Below are 24599 nucleotides of genomic sequence, written 5' to 3' on the forward strand. Positions count from 1 at the left end.
TAAGGGTTAACAAGGGGCCAAGAATGAGCAGAACTAATGCAGGAAATAACCATGTCAGACATACTTGTAGTAGGTGGAGTGCACAAATACATAGTGGGAGCAAAAACACATTTTGGAGGGAGAGACCACCCCTCGCTGTACTGGTCTCATTTATGCAACTCAATGTGTCCATCTGCTGGCTGTTTGTGGGTCTGCCATGACGTCATCTTATGGTACAATGAGCTGACACAAAGTGCAACTTCTGATAGACTAATGAGGAAAGAGACTTACAGTAAATCAAATACATTATAGTAAAATGGTTTATTCAAAAGTGTCCCAAGGAGAATCCTTTATCATATCTTACAAACATCTGGTATATACGCACAAAAAGGGACAAAGTGGGTGAGAAGTTTACAGAGAGACATACAGAATAAACAACTTTCATTTATTGGAGACACAAAAATAAAATATTCCAACTTGATTGGCAAACTAGAAGACAAATATCAACTCCTACCTTCATCTTTATGATGAGCACTCAAACATTATTACTGAGCCTAGTTTGGACCATTACTTCAAACATAATCTGAAACCAAAATATGGCCATATGCGAGGAAGTTGCTGTGCTCTTAAAAATTGAGAAACTGTTCTCTTTAAAAGTGAAATGATTGGACAGTGCTACAGGAAGGAGGGTCTCAAATTTGCCTGAAAAAAAAAAACAAAAACAAAAAACAAGCAAAGCAAAAAAACAAGTCAACATGTACATTATTAGGATCATCAATAAGGACGCATTTTCACATTCATGGAAATCAATGTTTGCACACATACGGCCAAATATACCAGCTCTGTGCATCATGCTTTTTGTTCCCCACACATAAGTTCCATGTCAAACGGTGTCTACTTCTAGAGAGGAGATTGTTTTGGTGTTGCACTTAAGAAGGCAGCGTATAGATACAGTCTTCACACCAAAAAGTAGCAGCTTGATTTAGTACAAGACAAACTATACAAAGCACATACAGATTCATTAGACATGCTCAGAAACTTTGCCTGAAGCTTCTGTTTTCACAACTTTGACATTCCCTAAACTCAAAAAAAAGTGTCACACTGAACAGTTTCCTCCACATCTCATCACTAAAAAGGTTACAAGAGAAGACAGTAATGAGGATTATTTCTGATTTCAAAACGGGACTCAATGTGGGGAACAAGATCGGGGCTCATTATCTCCTGAGCAAGAGTTGCAGCAATGATGCACAGGATATGTCCAGGTCCAGAATAACTTGCACCTCTGAGACATTTCATATAGTTTCCAATCAGGCAGTGATGTTTAGCAGACGATGTTGCAGTGGAAAATAAAACCAGCAGACGTGATGCCAGTGATGAGGCTTTGAACATGGCTGGTGTTGGTTAAAGACTGATTAGTAAAAATGAAATGACATGGACATAAAAAATACAATTAACAGTCATTTTTTCTGTTAGAACAGCATTAACCAACAAAGCACAAACTGACATCATAAAGCATCAATAAATAGACGGGACATTTCACTCACTGCACTTAATTTTGGGAAGACCAATCTTCTGGTAAGGCTGGCGTAGTTGTTTTTACATTCATGGGAACGAGACTGTTAACTAAGTACCACCTCAAGCCATGGCGTGTTCACACCCTCGGCAGAGAGACACAAGACACGTAGTACTTGAACTGTCTTACAATCAAGCTAATAAAGGCACTGGAATAATGTTATACCACATTAGATTCTTATGCTCTCAGTTATCCATCTTGAAAAAGGTAAAAATCTAAAAATCTTTTGTTGGACATCATTTGTTTTTGAAAAATAAAGTTTGACATACTTAGAAAAATTTTTTTTTGCACCTTTGACTCATTTTAGCAAGGACAGTTTACAAAAAGTAATTTGCTATAAAAAAGGAAAAAAAATGCTTATGGCATTTTGGTTATCAAATAAGCATTTGATTGACACTATCTGCACTAAAACTCTTGTAAGAACACAAAGACATTAACTATGGTTTTGTGCTGAGAGGAAGAAAAAGTATTTGAGTCCTTATGGCCAACAACTTTTGAGTTTTAGAAGTTTGTTGAAATGCTTCATAGATTTGCTACAAAAGCAGAAATGTTATGTGGCCCACAAAGAGGAGAAGACACAAAACAAATATAAATTAGTGCTTCGTATTGACATATACTACCAGAATAGAAAGACGACAAGGGAAATTCTATCATATATGCATATATGTATACACACGTATATACATATACATATATGTATATACATACACACATATATATATATATATATATATATACAGACAAAAAAATAAAAATACTAGGTGGGTCACAGTGCTACCCATTTACCCATTTGGACAGGGATGTGTCTGTTACTAGAGGTGAAAGGAGACAGCGCTACATTAAACAGTGCCATCTTCCATGGGTAAAAACAGCACTTATGGAAGTCACAGTCCTCGCCTCCTGTGACACCAAAGGAGTCACTGGATGTCCAGTCTACTGTACTTCACACCGCGGTTTAGCTGCAGCGCTCGCCATGAAAACGGCAGCTGATAGTTACGAGGGACCGTGCCATTGACGTTCTCCTCAAAGTACTGGAACAGTCTGTACCACCACACCCGTGAGAACGGGTTACTCTGTGATGTTTCCTTCAGCGACTGAAACAAAAGACACCAATGCTATTAGTGATGTCGTTAATAAGTATTTCCCAAAACACTGAACTGTTCCTTTAAAGTAGTTGCTGCTTTAGTATAAAAGATATGATTAAGTCTCTGACAGTTGATAAATTTCCACTTCATCATGTTATGTATTATCATGACGCTCTTCATACAAGATACATTATTTCATGCCAAAATACTCCAAAAAAAGTATAGATGGATTAATTATCTACCTGACATTTTCCTACCTAACCTGTGTGTAAATACTCTATGTAAAGGGGAAAAGATAGGGGGAAAAATGATGACTAGAGGGAAAATGCATGAAATAAACCTTTTTTGCCTATTCACTCATTTCACTTTTACTTGAATTCAAAATCTAATAGAGTAACATAACTTGTGCAGCATGTTGTACTCACCTGCTGGTTGGCCATAGTGTGGTACCACCAGAAGAGGCGTGTAGTGATAAAGTATGCCACCACCACATCCACAGTGTAGTGGTCATGGGCCAGAAGGATACAGAAAATTCCCACAGCACTTAAAGTCCAGCAAAACCAGTGGTAATACCAGAACCGCTTGGGGGAATCTGCCAATCAAACATTTAAAAAAACCCAGCAGGGTTAACACACCAGACACTCAGATCAAACCAACAGTATTGACTCTAGAGAAGAGGCAGAATTATTAGGGTCAGTGAATGTCAGCTAGCTGATGGAAAAACACTGTATTTGGCCTCAAAAGTTGAGCTGGGCCACTGTGGCTCTTTTGCAGAACTACTGGCCAAACTGTTCTCCTTTTCACCACTAGATGTCATTACTGTATCAATCAGGTTTGTCAACACAAACGTCATGGAGAAGCATTCTAGAACCACGTGATATAACAGAAGACAGAAGTGTTTACTCAAGAATTGCATGAGAAATGTAACAAAATCTTTATAACATGAACCAAGCAGTTAAATTGTAGTAATTTCTGACCCTTGTACTTCATCACCCATACTTCATGAAATGGGTGTGGAAAGAAACTACATTTAGCAATGGAAATGCCTGCTGAGGAACAGAAAATGTGATTATGTAACAGAGTGATAACATACTGAAACTAACATATTAACAGATGTGTACGTGAATATGCCATATTTCCTACGTTTCCTGACAGAATTTAGAGAAGTGTTGCGAAAGTCAAAATGTGCTGTTATCAGTGAGATACAGATTAAATGGAGGAAGTGTGGTCTGTGTGTGAACCTAAAGCATAAGTTAAACTGAGTATATATGTTGTAAAATAAGGACAATAAGTACAACTTATTCCCAATGTAAGAATCTAAATTAATACATTTGAAAATCATGCAAAAGTGAACAGTGATAGTGCACATTTAGATGTAGCTATGACTGAAAACCTGCTCATTCTTGGCCTTTAAAACCATGTGGTTTCACAGCCAAGGCAACATTTCTGGTCAGTATATTGTATATGATCTGACCTTATGAAGGAAGTGTGCATTATTTATAGTAGATGGGGTTTTGAAAATGATAAAGCCAGAGATTGAGAGAGTTAAATTAACTTTATATGTGGTTTAGAGCTAAAACCTTCTTGTATATTCTTACCATACTATGCTATAGACACAGTGGAACTTACACTCCTTGATGAAGAGGTACGTTAGCGTTAACATGACAGTATGGCCACTGTACAGATAATCTCCACACATGGTGTGGGAACCTGTGATGGATAGGCCCCCACCAGCAATCATCTTCATTATTCTCCTCGTCTGTGCCTCCCAGTCCCCGAAAAGCTGAAAGAAACACAGCCATACATTATTTTCAAAAGAATAATAACTGTACCTGCTACTGAAATATAATAAGTAGGATGCCGAAGAGAGAAAGAGAATACAGCAGTGTGTGCATTCCTCCCTCTTCTATATTCTTTAAGTACTTAACACATCAAAGTCGTTGTAGTTGTAGTAGTTGTATTGTTGAAATAAAAGGTAGCACAAAGTGCAAATATTCATGTAAAGTAAAGAAAATATCAGTATATTTACTGTATTTATAGTAGTACACCAGTGCAACAGCCATACACAAGAAGTGAGGGGGTGGAGAACAGATTTAAGACATGTTTGACTGAGGATCATTAATGGTCTCCCACACTTCGAGCTTCTTTTAACCATGACAACAACTTTAACTCTCATGTTTTCCTGGCCCTAACAATCTTAAACCTTTTGTTTTTGTAACAGCTATTTTAGTTGCCTCAACTTAAGGTTAATAGTAGTTTTGACTAATGCGATTTCCCTAACCTGACAAGATGAAGGTTGATGAGTGTGTACTCATATTGCTGGTATTTTATGCTCTGGCAGCACATGCATGAGCCTTAAGAGCTAAAAAATGTATAGACAACACAGACTGCATCTATTTTATCTTCAGTTTTCAGCAGGTTTATCTAATGTCTCTGAACAAAAAGAAAATGCACGCAGTAAATATAAACGAAACTGCTTTCCTAAGCATTTGAAACAATAACAGGAACGACAAAATAGTGAAGCAACTACTGGAAGCTCCCCTTACTCATAAAAAAATTGGCATGCACATATCTTACAATCAGTGGTCAGAGAAGAGCACTCAGAGGCTTTCAGCTTACAAAAGAGGTCTCACTTTTCGCTGAATTTGCCCCATTCAGCACGTTTGTTCCAAAAGCAGTTAAGTAAGAAGGAAACCTTTCATACTGGCAAGAGAAATAAAAGTCTGTGTGTGTGTGTGTGTGTGTGTGGTGTGTGTGTGTGTGTGTGTGTGTGTGTGTGTGTGTGTATTATACCTTTGGAGAGCATTTGAAGTGCATCCCAGGAACAGGCAGAGTGGTGATGTACATTGTAATACACCGGTACAGATAGAGTGTGCCCACAATGAAAAAGAACCGCCTGCCTATAATGGACCTGGAAAAAGACCAAAAAAATGAATAACATGACATTTTCACTTAGTTGGAATTCAGATTTGCACACATTTACACAATTATTTTTTTTCACAGACTAAACTCTTGACTACACCTGTGCTTGAGTAGAATCCATTGTATCAGCCAGAGGCCCACCAGCAACATGCCATTAATCTCACAGATGGAGAAGGCCCACTCCACCCTGTCAAACAGGTCGAAGAATTTATCAGGCAGTGGTGGGGTCTGCTCCTTTGGCGGTACTCTCTCATGGACAACTGAAATGACGACAGTGGTTGTAACAAAGCACACCACCGCATAGACGAACGCTATGCCAGTTTTTCTCCACTCAGCAGGGAACGAGGTGCGTGCAGTTTCCCCTGTAGGGATGGGGATCTGGACCATCTCCATCAAGTCCTTCCTCCCCAGTGTGCCATTCCTCTGGGGCTTGGTTGTCCCATTAGGCAGCCCACCAACATGTCCGTTTGCGTGACCGTTTTTGTGAGCCTCCATATGATTCTCTATCCGCAATGTTTCCAGTCGCTCCATCATCTGCTGCCCACCATCAGACGAAACCTTTGAGAGGGGAGGATTCTTGAAATCTACCTGTGTTAGCCTGAGTAGGGCAGGGCCATCCATCTGACAGAGGGCATCTATGTACTCTGGCAGGCCCACTTTGCTCAGCCAGTCAGAGACGTCCTCTGCTGACCATTCTGCCACCTTCTTCATCTTTGCCGGTGGGCAACGTGGAGGATCGGGTGGGTCCTCAGGCTAGAGAGGAAGGTTCACAAGAGGTCCAGTGGTCTTATGGGGCAGTGGGAAGTCCTCTCCAGTTTTGGCACATGATGTTTCTTGTACCCAGAGGGACCCCAGCCTCCTCTTGAAATTATGTAGAGAGAATAGCCAGCAGGGTCACTCAGGGGTTAGGGCCAATAGATAGAAGGTGAACCACAGTGGCCTTGTTTCCTCACCTCATCTGCTTTTTCCCCAACAGACTTCACCCCTGTTAAAGGAAAAATAAAATGCTGTGAATCAGAATGCAGTAATGGCCCACTTCCACATTCTCTGCCCCTGTTAAAGAAAATATGATTCACAATGCTAGTGATGACTACTAAACTCTGGTGGGTGTAGTCCTAGACCGGATGCCTGACCAGACCAGGAAACCTGAATAATATGACTGAGGAACAGCATGAGTCACAGGTTGTTAAGACAACTCTAAACCACTGACAATTACAGGTGAAACCACTTAAGTGCCACTTCACAGACATAAAACTTTAAATTAATAATTCACATCATTCTAAAGCTTTTATAACAGCAAACAGTGTGAGGACTCAGTCGATCAGCAGTTTCCTCGCTATGATCCTCGCTACAGGGAAATCTTTCATACGTCAGTGGTAATATTGTGAGTGCTCTTTTATACATAACCCTCCTCTCCACTGAGAAGAGTGTCAGCATACATGGTGGTACTTCTGAGCTACCCACATGAATGAGTTTCTGATTCAAAACCACTATTATTAGACCAAAGTGTGTAAACAGATCCAAGGTGAACTGAAGGGAGGAGGAAGTGATGAATGGGAAGAGAAAAGAAAATGTACAGTGAGACCGTGATTAATCATTCATTTGATAAGCAGAACTGACAGGGCCAAACACAGATAAATCTTAATGTTTACAATGTGAGTAAACTGCCAAGTCAACTGACTCCAACTGAATATTCACAGCTGCAACTAAAAATTATGCTCTCTAGCACTCTAATCTAGCAATTAGAATTCCAGAATCCAGAATTCTGGATATTTTCAAAATTAGCTCTAAAACTGCATGAGAATATGTACATCCATTGTAGTCAGAGACTTAAATTTGAACCTTGCTAAAAAAATGTCTGAAACATTTACTGGATAATCAAATAGTTACTGATTAATTATCTGTTGATTGACCAATCGATTAATTGACTACCTGTTGCCGCTTTAATACTATCCTAATACTAATTTAACTTTTCCAGTGTGTGTTTCTCATCCAGGCTTCAGGCACCAGCCAAAGCTTTTAACAAGGAGATGAACTCACACATCTGCTGCATATCACGCATTTGTTTATAGATCACAATGTCGGTGGTGGACACAGGGTGGTCCTGCTTATGTTCAGGGGAGTGTGAGGTTCAGCTGCAAGCATGTTCTGATCTACTGCATGGACAGGAGGAAAGCAGGGAAACTGACAGCAAGGAGGAACTCATAAATCAGAGTGAAGGTCAGTGCTGAGCGCTGAAATAGCCCCACCCCAGTAAAGAGGGCAATCAGCCAGTGGGAAGGCCCCAGCTCAGCCAGCTCAGCCCAGGCCAATAGCGGTTAATACACTGACAGGCTGGCTGGTTGGCAGGACAACAAACTGCACATCAGTACCTCATCTCACCTCGGCTCTGCTCAGAGGCCTGTTCATTTAGGCCAGCAAAACAGGGCCAAATAAAATGGGCTAAAAGCTGGGTCATCTACAACTCTAACAACACCTGGCATCCGATTTGTTCCTGCTGAGGTCTGGAGAACAATCTGACTGGATAACCCCAGGAACTTCATGTAACATACAAACACTAAAGGGAAAGTATAAAAATAAGCATATGGATAGCACATAAACAGCACAGCATGACACTCCTCACTGCTACGTGATGATCCAGCTGTGTGCCTTTACATAGTGTGGAGAGAGCAAAGGATAACAGGGGATAGTGGAGATTAAGAGAAAGAGACAGAGAGCACGCTTACAGAAATCTGTTAACAGTGTGCAATTGAGACACATCAGAGATTAGCTGCCACTGAGTCAGCTGTGTGCTGTGGACCTTTGGTCTGTGAATCAGCTTACAACGTGCTTGGTGAGGAAATAATCTCTCAAGTAGGAAAACAAGCCAGTCTTGAAACTCATAAACTTGTATTTACCCAGGTATGTGGAAACAGGGAATTCTGAATATTTTCAAAACTAGCTCTTAAACTGCAATGACAATATGTACATCCATTTTAGTAGCAGAATGATAGAAAAATAGTGTGGTGGTGCTGTGCTGCTGTCCTTATTCAAGCATGGAAATACAAGTGCCTGGGGTATACATGTATGCGCTGAATTACCGTTTCATTGGCTCAGACTTGAGCCTGTAAGAACACATATATCCTGAGGTTATGGAAAAGTCGCATCTCTCCCAATCTTTGTGTGCTGAGGTTAACCGACACCTGATGACCGAGGAGCAGGCTTTTGATGTGTTGTTTCTGCTAGAAGAAAAACAGATGGAAATCTGATTACACATGATTTGAGTACAGTATTGTTTTAGGGCAGGGAACTACAGAAACAGAGGAAAGTCTGGAAATTCTTTAGCCTTGAGATGTTGTGAATTTTGATACAAGATAAAGATGGAAGAAAGCACTGAAGCGCCTCCCTAAACAGAGGATTGAAAGCCTTTAGTTTCTCCTCAGAACCTTTGTAAATATGATAATACCATACCAGAGGAAGACAACACCAGAGGATAGGATTGTTGGTGTTGAAGCACAGAGCTTTTATTTTTAGCCCTGATGTTTGTGTTTACTGAGCGGGGAGTTCTATTGTCCTGTGTTTACGTATTACAAGCCAGCTCCTACATACAGCACTGACATCATTCACTTAGCAGTGGATGTTTAAGCGGTCAATAGAAATGGCTTCTTTTCTTTTTCTTTACCTGACGAGAAAAACGAGACACAACGCAAAGCATCACACACCCACAAATCCACACACACCACAACACACACAGAAGATTATAGAACTGGGATTGTTGGAAGTTTTTTTTTTCTTTTTTTAACAATGACATAACCAACTAAACTTTGATTGTCACACTGTTCATAAGCCAGAGCAGAGTAAACAATTGCTGAAGTGATCAGGCAACCGGGTGTCCACATAGATCAGTAAACAGGAAACCGACTTGATGCAGGGACCACACACAAGCTAGCTTTGACAAGATTTACTTTGATTTTATTCTCTAATGCTACTCTCACATGCAAAGCAAAGCTGATTTTTCTTTGCTTTAAATAATGAAAATTTGACTTCTTGAATGACTTGAGGTGTGGTCACTAAAAGCAAGCCTCGCCTTTGTGTACACTGTACACATGTGTGTGTGTGTGTGTGTGTGTGTGTGTGTGTGTGTGTAAACTCAACACTAATATCAGTTGCACTTGTAGCATTAGGGGCCACAGACTGCATAAACCTGCTAAAAGAAGCCAACCGGTTTACATGTTTGCTGAGCACCTCTCTTTTTTCCCTGCTCACACTGTTAGTCACTGAATCCAGAGAATTGTATCAAACTTCATTACAATTCTGTTTTTTGATTTTTCAGGGGAAGTGGGGGGTGGAGTATCACCTTTACTTGTGGTTTCCTCCAGTAATCATATTATGACAGTACTTAGGCTGTCAGTAAAGCTTCAGTGCTGGTTGGATGGCGTATTAAGTTGAGAATAATAGCACTTCTCCCCCTCTCTATTAAAGTCAGCTTTTCACTCCACCTTCCAGTGTGGCCAGTCTGAACAGGTATAAACATTTTTGATTTCTTGTGTGGTCGAACAACATGTTGTAAAAACTACTTGTTTTAGTGTAACCAGGCCCTCAGTCACTGCACCTCCCAGATCAGTCCTGTCAGTCAAAAACTGAAGCGGCAACCCCCCCGATCACAAACTAATTTTTCTAGCCTGTTCTGTTGTAAATCCTCATGGACCACAGCTAAAGCATATCATTCCAAAAACTTTCCAAAACTACCAGACCTTTGCCTGTATGGGACAGCAAGAAAGACTTGATGAGTCTGCCTGCTTCACTGCGTGAAGTTCAGTTTGATGGGTAAACCAAATAGCTGTAGCCAATTACCCTGTAGAGTTGAAATTAATGGTTGATTAATCAATTAGGCAGAAAATGTAATTTTTCAAGCAGAAATAGTAAGAAAATGCAACACACTCTCAGGCTCCAGCTTCCAAAGTGGCAGGATTTGCTGGTATCATATATACTACTAAAGTGAAAACCTTAGGATTTTGGACTTTAGGTCAAACAAACATCTGAATGTCATCTTGGGTTCTGTGAAATTGTGTTTGTTTTTTCCACTATTTTCCATCATTTCTTATACCAAACAATGACTTGGAAAAATTGTTGGCAGATTATCCTATAATGACAAGAACTGTTTGTTGCAGCCTTACATCGCTTGCTTCTTCCATTCTTGAAAAATCTATTGTTAGTAAACAGCTATAAATGCAACAGCCTGGCCTGAATGAGACACCAGTCGTTGAGAGAAACGTCACTATCCAAGTAGGACAGGCCTGTGGAAGCATTTTGGTGAAGCAATAGTCTAAGATGCAACGTGGTTGAAAAATTACCAAAAAAAATGAGGTTTGATGTGTCACCACTTCCCCTCCTTTTTATATCTTTGCAGCAGAAATGCCACCACACGCTTAAAAAAAATAATATTTAGTTGTATTTTAACAAACTGAAAATTACAGCGGCCCTGGGAGCAACACAGTTAAATTAGCTGTGCTCACTGGAAGAAGTGACAGACTTAAAATTGAAAATGGGACTGCGTCATAGTCAAATAAAACATTATTGCAACTGCACTTCACTCTCATCGTGGTAAATCTTTCCCTCCTGAAAGTTTGGTGGGGCCATGGGGTCAGGAAGGGAACTGAAAGAGGGCGTTGGGTGGTTTAGCACAAGGCAGTACATGTGATATCACCAGAAAAAGATCCCACCCAGGAGCAACAATATGTCAGGCTGACACAAACATAAACACACCATCCGTAGCCCATCTTGAGGCGCTAGAAGTGGGACCAAATGACTCACTTCGCTATGGCTTTGAACACCCTTTCAGAGAAATGAAGAGTCAGTTCAGATCGGGTAGAACAACTTCCAAATTAAGAGACAGACCAATGACTGAAACCAAACTGGCTCTGCAACTGCTATAAGTTACATATCGACATGCAAATAACAGTTCGCATGTACTCTGATGGGATTACTAAGCAACTACTGTTTTCTTTCTATACTGAAACCTGTTGCATTTCTACCTGTGAGCTTTTAAAAATGCCTGAATCTGAATTTGAGTTTTATAATAACATGGCACCTGTGCTATACAACTTATTACTCGCTGTTATAGGTTCCCAAATTCCTTCTTCACCAACAGCCTCAACCTTGGGGGGGGTCGTCGCCTCTCTCTGTCTTTTATTTTCCACCTCTTCCTTCATCCTCTTCTGTGCCTGCATGATCAGGAACCAGTGCTTATTGATTGTACTTTCTCCCACTGTATCTCTACTGCTGCACATTTGTTTCCTACTGTTTCTTTCATTCTGTGTTGTCTTTTTTTCTCGGCCCTCAAAAAATAAACAGTTACAACAACCTCCCCCTTTGAAAACAATGGCAGGAGTACAGATACGTGCATATTTCTGGGGTGTGAGCACAGATACACAGTAGAGAAGCTCAACACACAAGACAAGCTCAGATAAACACACACACACTTTAACCTAAGGGATTTAACTGTTTGCCTTACCAGTTTCTGACAAATACATGTCTCTAAGGTAACAGTAACAATCACTGAACACTTGGGTCAGGAAGATATAACAACAGCTTTTCACAACAACAGCATGTCTGTGCATGAGCTGGTGGCTGAATCAAATGTGCGACTGTTCCAGTGTTTCCACCATGGAACCAATGAGTAGCAGGTAGACTTTAAATAAACTTACACACTGGTGAAAATATGGACCTCCAGAGAAACTGAAAAAGAACTGGAAAGTTGCAAAGATATTGAGTACACCTGCATTAAAAGGAGGTTAATTAGAACATGTATCAAATGAAAAAAAATGATTACAACAGATCAAAAAAGGTGCAGATGGCACAAACATTGGTATCAGTTTTGTCTTGCTGGATACAAACTGATATAAACAGACTGTTTGTTTTTAACAACCAAGTTTGACAGGATATGAGCGTTGTCGTCAGTTACAACTGCATGTAAGCAAATAAAGCTGCTGTTATTAGTGGACTGATCGATAACAGAAAATAATCAGCAACTATTTTCATTATCGATTCATCATTTCAGTTACTTCACAAGCAACAAAACCCCAAATTCCCAACTTCTTAAATGTGAGGATTTTCTGCCTCTTTGTCATATGTGACAGTAAACTGAAGATTTTTCTAATTAGGTCAGCTTTTAAAGTGCTGGACCACCACTTGGTGCACCAATTCATAACAGTGCCACAGTCCAGCACCAGCAGTGACTTGTGCATTGGTGTTGAAACTCAAAACAAAATTGCTCTATTCACGAAGGCCAACAGGTCCTGTGCACGATTTCACTGATACTTCTCATACTTCACAGCTCATGTTGCATTTAACCTGGTTATATGTACGTGATACATTCACACAAAATGGCCAAATCTCTGGACAGTTACAACAGACATGCAAACAATATCAGTCGCCTAAAAGCCAAACAAAGATCATACTCCCCCTCAAAAGAGTAATTCTTTGTTTGCCATATCCCTAACTTGTGTCCTAAGGGTGTTGTCCTTTTCTTTGTGCATAGTTTTTGAAAGAGTAGCATCCCTTTACAGGGATAGCTACAGCTAACAATGGGGGGAACAACGCGCTCTCACCTGTATCCCTTTACACGTCGTATACAAAGATCCCGCAGGTAGAAAATGCAAGGCTAATATTTACACAACTAGGCCAGCTTCATTGAAGAGAAAGATATTATGGTTAAAAATTAACTGTGTATGTTCCTGTCAAAGATCACACAATGGGAACATACACAGTTCATACACTAGTTCAGCCCCATAAATAGAATAATTGAATATACTTTTAGCAAATGACCGGAAAACATAGTGAGAAAAAGCTAATAATTTTTATACCTCTTGTAACTTCAGTAATGCACTGAAAACGTCTGAGATACTCCACCACTACAGACATTCCTGACAGACTAAATGATGGCTTTAATGAACACATGGGATGACGAAATGTTCAGAATGTTCGGTGCTTTGGAAATGAAAGGGTAAACTGACCTTACAGACATTTCACTTCTTACTATCCATGCACATAGTTTCAGTTTTGTGTGCCAAGGCTTTGAGAGTTCTGCCACCAACCCAATACAGTGAAGGTTACTGGATTGCACTTCTTTAGCAATGAAAACTGTATTTCAAAAGTTCATCATTAACATGTCTTTCCATGAACAGTGTGGTGGTTACTAAATAACCCCAATGAAAACTCTTCACAGAACAATCTGCGAAAGGACACATTTCCTGCTTTTGCCAACGTTTACATAAACTTTAAGCTCTTGAGATACTATTTTACCATTTTACTTAATTGTTTAGTGTCATCACATTGTGGTGTTTATGCACCTATAAATAAACTAATTTGACTCCGTAACTGAACTCACTTAGCTATAAAATAAAATGTCTTTTAGTGTCTAAGTGCTCTGCTTGCATCAAATTCATACAAATGTCCAGAGTATAATATCATTCAAACCATTCAGATGATTGTTCTGACTGTATGATTATGCTCTTCCTATGTATTCCCGTATAATAAACAAACAAACAAGGGAGATGCAGCTGTAGATTACATAAATCAAAATTGTCTTGGAACCTTTGGCAAGACCAAATCAGCATTACAACCAATATAGATGGGTATTACAGTGCAGTGGATTGTGTTCTCTATTGCTTCCTTGAGCAACAGATTACTCGTCACCTCAGGGAAGAATGACTCATAGTAATTGATTGATGTATCTGGCATGTTGATAAGCACGTGCGTACAGCAAGTATACAACAGTTCCTGGAGAACAGTTCCTCAAAACCATGAGACATATGTAAATCTGTATTAGACAGAAAATAATTCAATTTACAAGAAATATCTTAACAGTCTTATTAGAAGGAAGGTCAATGGCTCTATAACAGCTGACAACGCAGGCTCCAAATTGTGCATTACATAAGTCTAAAGGCAAAACAAGTCATACCCTTCTCCAGCAAGTCTCAGGTGTCATCTCTGTTAATTAACAGAGCAAGATGTTTGGCCAACGGTAGAGATGAGACAGACTGTCAAACATGGAGGACTCTTGCAGAAGTCTCTGAGGAGCTGAGCTGAATGGCACAACCACTGTACTAGTAGGTGCTATCTGCTAATGAGAAAATCACCTGCGGCTTTATGAGTCACTGATGAGGATGTCAGGCCCTCACAGTCCCAGGAGAACAACACAAAACTTGCCTAGACTCTGTTCAGTTGTATGTGGTGCAGACACATCAGAAATAATATCTAGAATAGCACACAGGGGACTCGCTGTCAACAGGGAGTAATTAGTGTTCAGCACAGCATTTATCCCATCTTTTCATACATCAACCATTTGAACAGCACAAGGTCTGAGAGACAGCTTAGCAGATCTGCAATGACTCTGCATGTTTAGGCAGAAACATTGTTTTATAAAGGCTGCCAACATGGGTAAAACTAGAAAATTGTGTTTCTTACCAACAGCGCTCTTGAATGATCACTAAATCCCCGTAACTAGGGCTTAGTTAAAGAGACTTGTGATAGCACATGAGTAAATGTTGTGTTTACTTTCTTTCATACAACACAACTCAGAAAATACACATCCTTTCTTAGACTGAAGTGAATGTAAACTACCTACAGTTAAAAACACAACAACATAATAACTCCCTACTGGCCTGACTGAAGCTCTGAGGGTGTTTTGGAGGCTGATATATTGTACTACACAAATTTAAGATGTCATCCATTTTACCCCTTTGATGATTGTGTGTAATGACTAAGACTCCATAGTACTATCAGAAAAACCACATTCACTAACAAGGAAAGAAAAAAAATCTCCTCCTCAATCAGACAGTGGTTCATCTGCTCCAGGGTGGAGGCACATTTACACAACTGCAACACACAGTGTGCAACATTACAAATGTGACTTCTAGATGCCGTCAGTGTTTGCAGGACATTTCTTGTCCCAATCATGCTTATTTTACCTATGTACACACTGTTGCATTCTTTAACCATGAAGTCTAAACTGGGCTTAAAAAGGGTTAGTGCAGTAGTGACACTCATTAACCGCAGAAAAAGTTATCATATATGATATGGTCATAAAGCTTATTTCCATGAGACTGGAACTTTGTAATTTCCAATGAAGAGGTTTTACAGACATGCGTCATTACATTGTAAATTAATTCAAGTATCTCCCTAATGGCACCTGTTTTGAAATGATCACAAGAAGGAAAAGAGAAAATAAGATACTTAAACTACACATTAATGCAGAGAGGCAGAAAGTAAAGAATAGTAAAGACACCATCTCATAGGACTTTTTAGCCATGCTTTCTTAGTTGGTGTCTCTTTCACTTTCACACTTTTGTGTGGTTTTCCTTCAAGGACAGTGGTAAACTGGCCTTCCGCTTGCCAAAGTCACACCATCTACCCTCGATATAGCATCCTGTTGCATCTTAAAATAGGCCAAAATGTGCAAAAATTAGGGCAGGAGCATGTTTACAGCGGTCTGGTTTGCAGCTTAAAGTTGTTACACTGGCATACCTTACCTGAAAATACTCCAGTTTTAATTATATGTAAACCAAAAACCCTGAGAAACTTGATTAACATGTGGAATGAAGGAGGAAGTCAGAGTTACTTGAAACAAGTTAGAGCAGGGAGGTACCCAGCTCAGGTGTAAGCAGGCTTGACAATAGCACAAAACAGGAAAGAAGCTGGCCTTCACAGGGGCAGCTTGCACTACTTAAAATTCCATAGCAATGCTCCCACTCCTGTCCACATGTATTTGCCACTACATTTGTCATGTACCTGCATCTTCTAGTCTTATTGAAAACCCCAGAGACACATTATTTCTGGTCAAATTGTGCCACACTTACTTGACATTTGTGTGGCTCCTTCATTTATTCAAATAAAGCCCCGCTGGTGACATTAGACCACTTAAACACTGGCCTTCTGTCCCACAAGGATTATTAAAATTTCATCTTATATTCTGACATAATTTCTTTTCTGAAATACACAAAATAGGCTACATCAAAGTGCTACTAGCCTAGATTTCCAAAAAGCAGTTATAGGCCACAGGAAACTGGGACATCATGTGAGTGGCAGTAAACTTCATGTGTTTCTAATTATGGCAGAAACAAGATTAAAGCCATTACATATTGTTTTTCTGGAGGCAATGCAAATCAAATGATCAATGGTTGTTGGCTGGCACTAACATTCTGGTGCCATATGCTAGAATAACAAACAGACCAAGCAAACAGGTTTTATACCCACACTGTGGTTTGGGTATTGAGGCTCAGATACACTGGAGAGGAGCAGATTCACCTATTTGCAAATGTGTAACCATTTTAGAAAGGTCCAATAAGTATTTCAAGTATCAAATGTGTATCAATTGTAGAATGTACTATGATCCAAACAGTATTTTTCCATTAGGTATCTGGGGCAGTTTTGACCAGTAATGTATTTAAAAATAAATTAATCTGTTATACAATAAAATAAACACTTGGGTAATTGTCTGCACACCACATCAATAGCACCAACAAATTTATTAGAGCAATTGCATGATTTCCCAAAGCCTCCTCCCAAAGCCTCCTCAGCCAAACAAACATTGGCAGGTAATGCAAACAAAGTTTGAATTGGCAGTGACGCGTATACTGTTGGACAAATACAAAACTTACCCTTAAGATAAGTACAGGTGGTTTGATTACATCTATGAAGGGAATAGTTAAATATACGGTTACAAGACAAAATACATCACATTTATCTGTGTGATGGAGACAAAAGGTCAAATGGTCCAACGTACAGTCAGCTGCCTTAGGCACACATGGAAAATATAATACATTCCGATACAAATATTCTACCATAAAGTCTATTTTTATAATGACCAGTTTTGTTGACACTGTCATACAGGGGTCTATTCTATAAAATGTTTTAGCACTGAGGTGATTGTGGAGGTTTTGTACTGGACTAAATAATGCTGAGGTGTCATGAATGTAAATGGAAAGGACAACAACTTAGAAACACCATAGTACAATGAACAACACACCTCCTGTATTGTCAGTGAATTAAGTCTATTTGTTTTATACTGAGGGCTTTGATAAGATCATTTTAATGATAGTGCTTTCTCTAGTCTTAAAGAATTACACTAAGTTGATGGCTGTAATAGTTACAGTATGTTTTCATCTGAATGATAGGCAACCATTGTTAAGTGTAAGCATATTGCTCAAGACTGTTCTGCTCCGGGAGTGGAGAAATGATTAGTCAGGTATTTAGGGGGGTTATGGGTATGATCACTTATCAAAACACCCATAGACTTTTACTCATCTATATAAACACCACAGGTATCCAGTGTTGAATCTCTCAGTATGTCTACAGGTAGACAGGCTACATTTAACTAAAGATCTGTAGTGTGTGCACTCACCCTTTCCCTGTTTTGTCTCTGCGTCTGCGCCCATCTGTTGCTGTCTCCCTCTCCCTCTCTCTCTCTCCTCCAAGTTTCAGTCTCATCAGTCTCACTCATCCTGTCCTGTTGATATCTGTGTCTTGTGTATCTTTCCTAATTTCCTGGTGCTCTCTGTCCTGTCTTCAAAAATCAAGATCAGATATTTGCAGAAGCTGTCACTAACATGGGTTACAGATAAGTGCAAACATCACTAAGATGGATGCTAATATGAGTTAGCTATGGAATTTTATGGAATCTAAAGCTCTGACTAAGTGATTAGGCATATCCACTAAAACTATGCTGATTTCATTCATAAAAATGACACCTCTCTGCATTTAAGTGAACTGCAGCCTATGGAAGTAACCAACAGCCTCCACAGAGAAGCAGGAGTGTGTGTGTTCCTTTCAGATTTGGAAAAAACACATAATTTTCCAGTTGAAAACAGAAAACCTTATAAATATCATTCATAATATAGCATTTACCTTCTCCCTACACACATCAGGGGCATGAAAGTGCTTTTTCCAGGCCAGAGAAAGTTGATGATCTAGGTTAGTGACTGACTGTTGGTCACCAAGTTTGGTTGTCAGCTGAATCACAGCCGTGCATACAGAAACCTCATTGTTTCCACTAAGAGACAGAAAACTCTGCTGTGCCTTGCTTGTCAAATGTACCCATTTGCTTGTTGATAGTCTGACATGCTTTGCTTTGGCAGTGAGGTTTTCTCTGCAACTAGGCTAGATGCAGCAGCGACAACAATACACCCCATTGACTTACTTTTAACATTTTGCACCCTTCACACAGACTGCATTCACACTGTTTATGTCTGTGAAAAGCTGCTTTCTCACCAGTTCCTTTACACAGACATCCCCCTGTTTATTTCGATCACTGTTTCTGCTGGCTCATCTGTCTTTTACTGTGGCCTTTAGTGGATCTTGGGTTAGCTGCCATACACAGCATGTCTTGATAAGAGGGCAGGTGTGTGTTTTTTTCCAACGACACAACTGTTCAAACACATCTGTGATCAAGTTTCCCCCCTCCTCTTTTCCCAAAAAGGGGAAGGGACATGTCTGTAAGACTTTGTGGAAAACAGTGCTAAATCAGGTCAGCCGTTCCGCCTTGTTCGTATGGTGGATAAACGAAGCAAAACAGATCTCTAACGTGACCCTGCCAAGTTGAGAGAGACAAATGTTCGACTGTCGTTAAAACTGTAGGTTAATATTTACAGAGAAAATCCGCCCAGTATATTTCAGCCTGTTCACTACCACTGTAACGTTAGTAGGCACACCTGTGAGACAGCGATACATCAAAATCATGGCTGACACAGGTGGCATAACGTGCTAAAAAAACACTGTTCATCCACATTAAGGCCTCAGCAGCCGCTGTATAGTGTGGCTTAACAGCTTATAGTCTGAAAACCTAAAAATAGATAAGCAAGCTGACGTCTCAGTATTTAGCTAGCTAGCTTGCTAGCTGCAACACAGCCCACACTGTGCTCGTGTATTCTTAGGCGGTTATGGTTAACGGTTAGCTACATGACTGTGGATTTCAATGCTGCTAAATGTTTATTTGTCTATCTAAACGAGATATTAACCAGCTGCTAAACCGACTTTAAATCACCGTGATTTGGGAGTAGCTTCTCCGCCCATCACGATGGATCAGGATTAACGATAACGGGAGATGTTTTGTCGTCAACTGATACAATGTTTCAACACAAGGCCAGTGAACAACGTTAGTTAGCTGGCGTTTGGCTGGAAAAATAACGTTAGGAAATGGTCCCTCAAATACAGTATGTAGCAGAGTAACGCGGACCAACTTGTGTTACAATACAGCTGTTAATCTGAGAGTTTGTATAACACATTAACTAACTGTTACCTTGCCGCGACTTGGAGTCACGGTGTTAACTAACCGAGCCCACACAGGGCTCAGCGGATGGCTAGGTCTTTTTCGTAAAAAACGATAGGAAAGATGTGTTAAATGTTATTACCTTCCTGTCGAAATATTGAAGAATTTCTTCTCTAATTGTGGTGGTTACCACCGCAATGTGGTAGCGATCGCTCTGTGAGTCTGTCCGGTGTTTTCATGGGTAGGCGGTTTGTGAGTGGAGAAGTGGGGAGCTCCCCTTCATAAACGTCACCATGCTGCGTTCATGCGCCATCACAAATGTCGGCCAAGATGTAACTGTATGACTAAACGACGGAATAAGTGTAGGACAGGTCGCAGTAACACTCTCGATTTCCAAATAAAAATAACATCACAATAAATTTAATAAATTATTTAGCAAAAGAATGTGCGACAGGACAAGTTTTCACAATTTAACGTCTGAAATTGGAGCACCAGAGGAGCACTGAATGCAGCAACAGTGACAGCTACGCAGAAAATGCAGCGTTGGAGCAGCACAAGCTCTTACTCACTCATATGAAGCCATCTGTCGGTGAAGGCTTGGGCACGTCAAATATTTTAAAACTGTCACACTCCGATTTTGAAATATAACGCATTGAAATATATAGCACTAATGGTACAATTTAAAAGAAAGAGAGAAGGATAGATTACGGCAAAACAAATTCTCAAGGTATTGATTATTTAGCTGATTCGATCAGAAAACTACCACGAAACTTTATCTTTGTTGAAAGTGCTTACCATTGTTCAGGAGGAGCAGAGATTATCCTTCTGGGGTGAAATTTTCTATCATTGTTACTTTGATCTGTAAGCAGTTGAAATGAAACCACTGGAGTTGTGATAAAAAGTATTTGTATATTAATGACAATGTTGTCAAACCAGGAAGCTTTGGTCAGAGTAACTGAGTAAACTCCACAGTGCCACTGCAAGAACACCATTAACCACATGATTTTTATTGAAGTGGAACTTTGTCACCAATTTTTCATTGCAAACAATGAATCAAAATTTACAATACAACAAAGAGCCGGATGATGATCTATGAGGTAGCTTGAAATACCTGACAACACCTCAGTGAATGGTTTCATTTTCTATTTTTGTTGTTTTAGTTTTTCTTTTGAGGTTGTCAGTCAGTGGCTATTGTGTAAGCACAAACCGCATTTACATGTTTGGAAATGCTGTCCTGGAAATTGGGGTAAACAAACTGGACTGGACTCTGCTCAGTCCTATTTTTGACACTGTCACACAGACATGTTAGGTTTGTAAAAGTTTTGTGGACAGCTGCTTGTTAAGAATCCTTTTGGGTGGATCATGATGACTTTTCTTTGGAAATTCACAATCTCTCTTATTCCTTTATCATCTTGTGCTGTTTACGCATTTATGTGACACTTGAGGATGATCCAGAAATACCAGCCATCGTCAAATATTTCAACACAAAAGGGAGGTATGAGGAAGTGAATCCGTTCCTCATAGAGGACATACTTGCTGTGAACAGATCTATTTTACAATTTCCAGCTGCACAATGTCAAGAAATACATCTGACCGCAATAATAAGACATGGCACAAGATACCCGACAAGCAAAAACATCAAGGAGATGCAGCAGCTCTACAACATCGTCCTGCATAATGCCTCAGGTGAAGAGAGCTGGCTGCGTGAAATCCAGACCCAGTGGACAATGTGGTACACTGAGGACATGGATGGCCGACTCGTCCAGAAAGGTGTGAACGATCTGAAGCATCTGGCCGTCAGGCTGTCAAAGCTGTTCCCCTCACTGATTTCAGAAGAGAAACTTCGAGGTGGACTCATCCAGTTCATAACCAGCTCAAAGCACAGGTGTATCAACAGCACGTTGGCCTTTAAGTCAGGATTGACAGAAGCTGTGGGATATTAAAGGTATGATGACCATGATGATGATATTATTATTACTGTATGGATTAATTACTTAGACACATTTTCAGTATAATCTGTTCCCTTTTCTCCACCCAGATCAGGAATTTGACCACACAGTGAATGATGCTCTGATGAGATTTTTTGACAAGTGCACCAGGTTTGTGCAGAAAGTCAATAACAACCCCTCAGCAGTGATAGAGGTCGACAACTTCAAGCAGGGACCGGAGATGAGGAGGGTCCAGGAGAAGATCTCAAACCGTCTTAGAGTCCCATACAGCCTCATCACACACGGTCATATCTGCCGAAAGACTACCTTTTTAGCCTGTTGAGTGTGTTGTGTGCATGTTCCTACTGATTAAATTCCTATCAGCTAATGTACAGCACATCAAATTAAATGTGAAAATTGTAAAGTAGTCAGTGTCAGAGAGGACAGCAAGCAAAAACATCCCACTGATAATATTTGACACTTAGTTCAATAGGCTTCAAAAAGGAACAACAATTAAACAAGCAATGCCTACAGGTGCTTCAGTTTTAAAATTAAGATAAACTACTTTCTGAGAGACTGTAGTGGTTCTTGAAGCGGGACTATGTGCTCTCTTAAGTTCTAGTTTGAGAGGATGTCACTTTTATGGCATCTCTGATTTTAAATGGTTATAGCTCCTGTGTAACATCACCACTAAACATTTTATACCAACTTTTCTCCTGCAGATATGGCTGAAGCTGCATTTTACTTGTGTGCTTATGAATTTGCCATCAAGACGGTGCACTCCCCCTGGTGTCGACTCTTCGATGAGGTTGATGCACAGGTAAAGGAGCAACGCTTCTCTTAATTAAACAAAGTTTCTAATTTTAAACTTATTGCACATGGCCTAGAAATATTTGTGGGTTGCAAAGGTGATCTGCTTGTTTCAAGCTCTTTTATTAATGCAGTTATTTATCACAGGGATCCAACCACCATTCATTTATTATTTACACCTGCATTAGACATTACTGAAACAGCCCTAAATTTCAAAATACAAAAATGCCTACACTCTGCACCTTTGGCAGCAAATTTGTGCTCCATTCCACTGTCACAAGTTAATTTATTTATAGAGCTCTTTATCACCAAATGCAGTAGAGGATGTTTTCCTACATAAGCAAACATTGTTTGGATTTATCACAAGCAAATCCCAGAGGACTTTACAAAGGGAAAAAGAAACACAGAAACGGGGTAAAGAGAAGCAGCACATCTATCATTCACAGGGTTAGTATAAGGGTTATATTTAGGTTTAGGTTTGGCCATAAGGTTACAACACAATGGCACTTGAGTGAACCAGAGAGGCACTTCATCTGACCAGATGGGCATTTGGGTCCAACCAGGGGCACAGGAAAGTGCAGAAACTAAACCAGCTACTGAACTCAACACAACAGGACAAAGCAAACAAATAGCCCTAAATCATCTAGATCCTATTGCCTGTTCCTAAGGAAGGAAAAGGGCATTATTCACATAAGAAATAGTGTTTAATGTTTTGTGTCTTGTGTTACAGGGTGACCTAAAACTCAGGCCGCCTGAAATTTAAACCTCACATCATACGACATTAGCATGTTGCTATGAATTGTGTAAAGCCCACCAACATACAGGCTACCTTTTAACTATCTGTACCAACAGGTTATGGAGTATGCAAGTGACCTGAGGGAATTCTGGAAAAGAGGCTATGGTCATGATATTAACAGAAAGGCAAGCTGCATTCTCTTTCACGATGTGTTTAGCCGATTACACAAGGCTGCCAGCGAGAACAAGTAAGTGATCCTTAAAAGACTGCAGTCTGTACAGATATAGGTTATACTAGCTTAAGACGTTGATGAAAACTTTCAGTGCGATAGATTAAATAATTACCAGTATCATTAGCTTTATGTGCTTGCCTCTACATTTAAATTTGTGCACTATACCTTAGTTGTGAGTATGGAATTTTAAAATGTATCCTTACGCACATACACATTGAAAAATGGTGTGGTGATTTTATTTACACTTATTTGCATTACACTATGTTAAATTCTGAAACCCCATTTGTACTGTACATGTCAGATCTGGCCAGCAGGTGACCAAACCCGTGACAGCCCAGGTCGGTCATGCAGACACCCTCCTGCCACTGCTTACCCTGCTGGGCTTCTTCAAGGATAGCCAAGCCTTGAATTCCACCAACTACGCCGCACAGACCAACCGAACCTTCCGAACCAGCCACATGTTGCCCTATGCAGCTAATTTAATCCTGGTGCTGTACGACTGTGGGGGAGGCGACCTGAGACTGCAGCCGCTGCTCAACGAGAAGCCTGTGACTTTCCCAGGTTTAGGTGACCAGCAGGTCCTCCATGCCGCTCTATCAAAACGTCAGAGAGCACTATCGGGGAACTGCTCCAAGGTTGTGACTTTGAGAATGAGTGTCAGCTGTTCAAGCATCCTGAAGAGGTTTAGGCAGACATAATGGATTTTATTCTCTTGCATTTGAAAAATGGTATGAACAACATGCTCCAACCGTGAAAATGTCACTGACTGAATAAGCAGTTTTCGTTCTTAAATCAGTGGTTTACAATATCTTTATAGCTTGTGACCCTTCATAATAAAGCAGTGTCTAGCTTGGGCACCCCCACTTGGGCACTGTACTCTAAAGCTGATTGATTATTAGTTTATTAACCAGCTGGTTGAAAATTAACTGGTAAGATTTTCCTATTTGATCTATTGTTCTGTTATATTTTTGAGCATAAATGGCAACATTCACTAGCTCCCAGCTTCTCAAATTTGAACATTTGCCTGTTTTATAGTTTTTCAAGAGAATAAACTCAACATTGCTGGGCTTTTGATAGCTGGGCAGACTA

The 24599-nt window shown here is 40.0% G+C and overlaps 2 protein-coding genes across 3 annotated transcripts; one reads left to right on the forward strand and one right to left on the reverse strand.

Moving 5' to 3' along the window:
• Positions 1–281: 281 nt before the first annotated feature.
• sgms1a (sphingomyelin synthase 1a) lies at positions 282–20098 on the reverse strand. 2 transcript variants are annotated; one of them, XM_018696851.2, is made up of 6 exons: positions 19947–20098; positions 5660–6544; positions 5431–5548; positions 4267–4420; positions 3063–3229; positions 282–2646 (listed from the first exon to the last, which is right to left on the reverse strand). In XM_018696851.2, exons 2-6 carry the CDS (start codon positions 6268–6270, stop codon positions 2470–2472), a joined length of 1227 nt encoding a protein of 408 aa, XP_018552367.1. In that variant the 5' UTR covers positions 6271–6544; positions 19947–20098; the 3' UTR covers positions 282–2469. The 2 variants fall into 2 exon arrangements, with proteins under 2 accessions (XP_018552367.1, XP_050932883.1); XM_051076926.1 differs by lacking the exon at positions 19947–20098 and adding an exon at positions 17942–18205.
• LOC108897275 (multiple inositol polyphosphate phosphatase 1-like) lies at positions 19476–24393 on the forward strand. The gene is given in 9 exon segments (XM_018696817.2): positions 19476–19485; positions 21149–21726; positions 21728–21749; positions 21843–22037; positions 22455–22552; positions 23395–23525; positions 23812–24076; positions 24078–24128; positions 24130–24393. Coding segments are annotated over 9 exon segments (1419 nt in total). The 3' UTR covers positions 24199–24393.
• Positions 24394–24599: the final 206 nt, after the last annotated feature.

This window comes from Lates calcarifer, linkage group LG16_LG22, assembly GCF_001640805.2.
Source record: "Lates calcarifer isolate ASB-BC8 linkage group LG16_LG22, TLL_Latcal_v3, whole genome shotgun sequence".
Lineage (NCBI taxonomy): Eukaryota > Metazoa > Chordata > Actinopteri > Centropomidae > Lates > Lates calcarifer.